We start from the raw sequence: 6,572 nt of genomic DNA, 5'->3' as shown, positions 1-6,572 counted from the left end.
TACACACACACACACACACACACACACACACACACCGAAGCGGAAGTTGTAACCCGGAAGTTGGAAAAACTCCCACCCATGTATGTCGTCTGATATATTTACTAAAGCTCTTTGGCTAAGTAGCAGCATTTATCCTCTCTGTCTGTAAGTTTCTATATTATCATTTACAGTTTATGTGATATTTTATTTCCCTTCTGAGGAATGTACATGTTAGCGATAATCTCCGTTACATTCATTTCCTGAAATCCACCAGTAGAACTGGCTCGATATTTGAACATACAGTTAGCTAGCATGAGGAGGGGTTGGGTGTTGTTAGCGAGCTGATAGAAAATCTCTCATATAAATCAGAATTTGTTGTGTTTAGAGATTTGCAAAAACGGCAACAATCTCTTCTTTACTCGTTCTTTTAATAAAACGTCCGATTATTACTAAATGATAAACTTATAACACAATTTGTGAGAGTTGAAGTCCTCTTGGTGTTGAAAGCTCTTTCCTCTCCTGTGGCTCTTTTCAGGGAGCAGATGTTTGCTCTGCTTTCCAAAGAAGATGTTTCCGAGGTCTCCAGTCTTCCCTCACAAGCAAGGGCAAGTTAATAATGCTTTATTCACCCAGCGTATTTTACCCCATAACTTATTCCAACAACAACAACAACAACGAACTGAAGCCCATCTGAATGTCACAAAGTGAGACTGAGACTTCTTGTTTGTCTGAGATTTCTCGTTATTTCTTCAATATGTCTGTACAACACGTTTTTGTCTTTATTTTATACATGTAAAATCTTTCTCCCCTCAGCTTACATGGCCAACCTTTGATTGTATTCCCTCATATACCAAAATATCAGTGGAAAGCTGCGCCGGAAATTTCTCGCACCACTCCCAATGGATCCAGAAAGTAAGCCTCGCTCTTTACATATGTTGTTTGTTTTGCATATTATCTCTGTGACTTTTTTAAAATGCAATTGGTTTAGGAGGAAAAGTGATGGAAACACACAGCAGGACCTCAAGAGGCAGCGCTTCGGTTCGTCCCATCCGTATGCACCCCCGGCCAATACAGGCCCAGTGGCTCGGGGTGAGCAGGTACAAACCGGTGGGTTTGTGAGGGAGGTCTGCTCTCCGATTCACTCTCCTATGCGCCATGTGGTCACCTCTACACCCCAGTGCAGCATGCCATTTCTCAGAGAGGAGTCCAGTCAGAGTTCTTTGCCATCACATGTAATCAAAGATAAGGTATACTTTGATTCACATTGCCTTTTTTTTTCTCCAAGCTATTTTATGTGACCTCATTAAAAGCACTGAATTAATGTTTCAGCTGAGCCAACAGATCCTGGATCTGTTCCACACTTGTGAGCAGAAGAGTGAGGACTTGGAGAAGAAGGAATTCTGTCGTGCGAGGTTGCAGACAGACATTCAGAGGCTCTTCCCATGTAGGTCTGCTTCGAGTCTTCATCCACTGTGTTCAGCTGCACTGTAAAGACATATCATTTTAAATGATTCTGTCTATCATACAGGTGCGAGGATCTACCTGGCAGGGTCATCTCTGAATGGTTTCGGCAGTCGGACCAGTGATGCCGATTTATGTCTTGTCGTTCAAGAGGGTCCAGTAAGTTCATTTATTTATGAGTCGTAATATAACGTTATATTAAGAGAACTAAATCAGCGTTAGGGTCATTTATTGCTTCATTATAAAATTGTATCTGCCTTTAATAGATTAACCAGAAAACCGATGCAGTGTACATACTCAGTCTTGTGCAGAAGTTGTTATACAAGCTGTGTAAGTCCATTTTCCTGTTGTTTATAAAGCAGAGCCTGAACATGTGCGAGGTTGAAATTTGACATAATGTGCTTTGGTCCACAGCTTACATTGAGAGACCTCAGCTCATCCGAGCCAAAGTGCCAATACTGAAGTTCAAGGACAGAGGCAGGTAGGAAATTAAACAGCACAGAAACACAAGATCCTAGGGGTCAAATTATGACATGTCGGACTTGTTACATTGTAGTAGTCTGCCTGTGTGTCTCTTTTAGATATGTAGTTGAACTTTCAAGCATAGTTAATATATTTTTTCGAATTTATTTGAAGCATAAGAAGCCTTTATTTGTCACATATACAGTATAGCACAGTGAAATTTTTTCCCCACATATCCCAGCTTGCTTGGAAGCACATGGTCAGCAATGATATGACCTAGTAGTTGAAAACTACTTCCTCTTGCCCTTCATTTTGCTGTTGGCTGGATATGTTCATATTTGTTGTTTTCTCAGTCCAGGAGGTTGTGTAAAATCCCCGGCTACACTCAGACCTACACACTGATACACATAGTGTCACTACTGTACAGTGGTCTAGCTACTTAGTCTACACCTTGGGATAATTGTAAATGACCAGTTAACAGAGTTTACATACAGTGGCAGTGTATTTTTTTAAATATTTTAAAACATCGTGTTTGCTAGAAACTCATTGGAACCGAAGCCAAGCATAACGATTATTTCATCTTATCCACTTCTGTCTAATTACAGTGGTGTGGAGTTTGATCTGAACGTTAACAACACCGTGGGAATCAGGAACACTTTCCTGCTTCGGACGTACGCATACCGTAAGTGCACACCAACTTCTCAGAGTTTTGTGATTATTTATATATTATATGTGTATATTATATAGATCACTCTAAACTGCATTCCAACAATAATAACAGAATAATAACAGTAATCATTGTGGACCTGTTTGAATGGATTTTATCTAAAGTTTGATGACTTAATTGAAATAATAACGTAAAAATAAATATAAAATATTTCATGAATGATAGAAACGTATTAACATTAACTGTAACTGGTTTGGGTTCACAGCTCTGATATCTTTGTTTTTTTTTATTGTTACAGCCAAAAATGCTTGATTTTTTTCTCCTTTAGTTATTTTAAATACTTTTTTACAGAAAACTACTTGAACAGGATTCTTCTTTAACCGAATCCCAGTGCAGACACACGTGTAATTTACCTTGTGTGATAGCTGTATGGCGCATTTGAGAGGGTTTTGGCTAAATGCACACATCTCAGGTCAAGTCTGCAGAAAACCTGCAGTCATTTTGAACAGTTGCAAGCTCCTATAAAATTAACTCATTAAGTGAAATTTTCACTTCATTTCTGCAATCAGAAAAATATGAAATCCAGGAAAGACTGATACAGGTTATATTTGCTTAATGTTCTTTCAGCACGTGAAATAAAACGTGCCGTGATCATTAAGGCTGAGAATGTCTTCTTTTCTTTTCTTTTTTTTTTTAAATACTGTAATAATGGTTTAAATACATCACCTCAAAAATGTGCTGCACTGAACCGTCAGTTTCCATATATTTATTCTGTTGATTTATCTGCATCTGTGCGTTCTGTCATTTAGTCGAAAAGCGCGTTCGCCCCGTCATCCTCGCGATCAAGAAGTGGGCTGGTCATCACAGGATCAACGATGCCAGCCGTGGAACCCTGAGCAGCTACACACTGGTCCTAATGGTCCTACATTACCTCCAGAGTAAGTGCCAGTCACAGAAATGTCAATAGTGTGAGATGTGAGCATTATGATGGGGTATACTAGTCTGCCTTTTTCACAGACACATTCTATACTGTATCCTATACATTTGTTTTTAAATGGAATCCTGGACGGATTTTAACGTTTTCTTAAAATTCTGTCCTGTTTAGCTCTTCCAGAACCTGTCATTCCTTGCCTTCAAAAGGATTATCCAGTAAGCATTTGTGTTCTTGTTAAACATAAGGGTCAGATTTATCTTGGTGGTGTGTGTGTATGTATATATATATATATATATATATAACTAACATGATAGCGATATTTCTGCAGGAGTGTTTCAGCCCTGTAATGGATCTTCATCTTGTACCAGACGGCCCCAAGTGCATTCCTCCTTTCCTGTCGAAGAACCAGTCATCTCTTGGAGACTTGCTCCTTGGCTTCCTGAAATACTATGCCACAGCTTTCAGGTCAGTTTGTTTTATTTTCATGCATCTTTAAGGTAATACCTTTTTCTTATGTAAGTAATCGGATCGTTTGAATTCGACTTTCAAAATGATCCACATCCAGAGGTCCTGGATTCAGACAGCAGAAATGTTACCATGTAATCTTTATTGATAATCAGTGCAACTTCCATATTGTGAACTTCAGCTTTAGTCCTTTCTTTATTAGGTATTTAACCTAACTTACTTCCTGCATACTTAAATATTCATTTTCATTTAGTTCTTCGATACTCCATGTGTGTAAAAACTTTAGTCCTTCATTAGACTGTGTCCCACAAATCTGCCAGACTGCCAGGCTCTTGTTTCATTGAACTGTTTTGATTGACAGTAACAGGTCTGACATTTCCCCTTTTCCTGGCCCTGGCTGAGCCTCTAACATGGCTTACTTTATCATGATTAAAATGAACAATACATATAACAATATAAAGAAATGTATGTGTGTGACTGTCATGGTTCAAATTCCATGCATTGCTGTTTGGGTTACAGATGGGACAAGTACGTCATCTCTGTCCGTGAAGCAAAAGCTCTGCCTAAGTCAAACTGCTGGGAGTGGAGAAGCAATTTCCTTTATGTTGAGGGTAACTTGACATTTCTTCTTACCGAGTCCTTCTTAGATAGCAGATATGGTTGTCATTTCAGCTCTTTGACGTTTTATTCTGGGTACACTCACTGGACACTTTATTAGGAACACATGCACGTCTACTCATTCATGCAACTGTCTAATCAGCCAATCATGTGGCAGCAGTGTGATGTGTACAGTCTGACAAAAAGGCTGGAGTTACATTACCTCTCTGTACAATTGTGGTGATCAGAAAAGAATCTCAGAATGTCAACCAATCCGAATCCAGTAGAGAACACCTTCGGGATGTGGTAGAGCGGCAGATTCGCAAACAGAAAGATCGCCTGTAAAAATCTGCTGAGATCAAAGCGAGCCCCTAACCAGTATTAGTGTAGCGTTCCTAATGAAGTGCTCAGTGAGTGTAACTCTGACAACTTGTGGAAGTGATTTTAAATATTAGCACATTCTTATTTTTCATGTTGCATTATATAATATCTTGTTTCTGTTTTTAGAACCGTTTGACAGCTCAAACACAGCAAGAGCGGTTCATGAGAAAATGAAGTTTGATGCCATCAGAGCAGTGTTTACAGAGGTATTGAACTCACAAGACTTATTTATTAGATTTATTTGTGCACTGCTGTTTTTCCCTTGATTAGGGTTTATTTAATAAATAATTCAGAGATGTGTTTTAACTGTCTGTTCTTACTGTCCAACTCTTTTGTAGTCCTGGCAGGTGCTGCAAGTGAGGAAAGATCTGAACTACATTTTACCCATCAGAGAAACAATGTTGAAAAGATAACCCCTGCAGTGATGAGCCTTTTTTTTATGAAGACAGCTGAACAACCTTCATGGACTTTGTTCGGCAGTCATCTTAAACCACTTTTCTTGCATCACCATCACCTCTACACTGCACCTGTTCAAGTTAAAAATAGTGTTAAATTATCCGGACTTTGTTTTCTTGCTTAGATGTGGGCTTTGGGCAGCACTGCAATGCTAGCCACAAGTTCCTTATGACCAAAAAGCTGTAGTCTCATATGAGCATCAAACATGTGTAGATGAGGTTGTGGCCTTTTGTTGCACAATGTTTGTAGGAAGCTCTTCAGGTTCTGTTCTCAAACAGGTCATTAATCTGTTCTATATTTCCTCATTCTAATATAATTAGTACCTGGTCTCTGATTCAATACCGGATTTTTGACACTAATTAATGCCTTAGAAAATAACAGCATTAGAAAATAAGTCACTGGTGTATGTTGGCGCTTTGTTCTTGCTTTGTTCTGTCACTTCTTGTACATTCTGTACAGTCTTTTTAATGTTTATTTAATGAATTAAAATTACCTTATTTAAATGTTATCTTGTCGGCCATCTTCTTACAAAAAGCATTATAATCAAGGACAAGAAAAACACTGATGAAAAGAAGTGAGGTGAACAGTAGAGGAGTGATATCAGAATTAATCCTCAACCGTGAAACTGTTTTCTTTTCTACTGCAACCTTTTCAACAATGTATATATCGATGTCTGATTAAATATGCAGACTCTAGTGTTTAAATGTTAGCATTATTTCATAAATATTTCTTTCACTGTGTGAAAGCACTCTTAAGTGAAAGACTCACTATTAAAATAATAATAATAATAGAGAAATTGTTGTGCAGTTTAGAGGACTGACAAGGGCCAAAACAGCAGGTCTTTTGGTGGTGTTCCTAGTATGCAGCTGTTAGCACCCACTTGATATGTATGGGGCTGCATACTGGGCAGAGTGACCATGCTTACCCCGTCCACCACTGAAAGCACACGAGCATCCGAACTGAACCATGGAGCAATGGAAGAAGATGGCATCCTCTGGTGAATCATGTTATTTATTTATCATCATGTGGACTGCTGGGTGGTTTTGTGTCACCCAGGAAAGAGATGGCACCAGGGTGCACTATGGGAAGACGGGAAACCAGAGGAGGCAGCATGATGCTCTGGGCAATATTCTGCTTCGAAACCTTGACTCTTGGCTTTTTTGTGGATGT

General features: G+C 38.9%; 1 protein-coding gene across 1 annotated transcript; it reads left to right on the top strand.

The window, feature by feature from the left end:
• Positions 1–32: 32 nt before the first annotated feature.
• On the top strand, positions 33–5,905 carry tent2 (terminal nucleotidyltransferase 2). The gene is made up of 15 exons (XM_058374313.1): positions 33–144; positions 515–683; positions 793–891; positions 968–1,226; positions 1,309–1,423; positions 1,508–1,599; positions 1,707–1,770; positions 1,855–1,921; positions 2,508–2,584; positions 3,379–3,507; positions 3,675–3,718; positions 3,832–3,968; positions 4,488–4,579; positions 5,073–5,152; positions 5,285–5,905. The coding sequence occupies exons 2-15, from the start codon at positions 547–549 to the stop codon at positions 5,357–5,359; spliced, it is 1,467 nt and encodes a 488-aa protein (XP_058230296.1). The 5' UTR covers positions 33–144; positions 515–546; the 3' UTR covers positions 5,360–5,905.
• Positions 5,906–6,572: the final 667 nt, after the last annotated feature.

This window comes from Hemibagrus wyckioides, linkage group LG22, assembly GCF_019097595.1.
Source record: "Hemibagrus wyckioides isolate EC202008001 linkage group LG22, SWU_Hwy_1.0, whole genome shotgun sequence".
Lineage (NCBI taxonomy): Eukaryota > Metazoa > Chordata > Actinopteri > Siluriformes > Bagridae > Hemibagrus > Hemibagrus wyckioides.
This window is presented reverse-complemented; position numbering and strand designations above follow the sequence as displayed.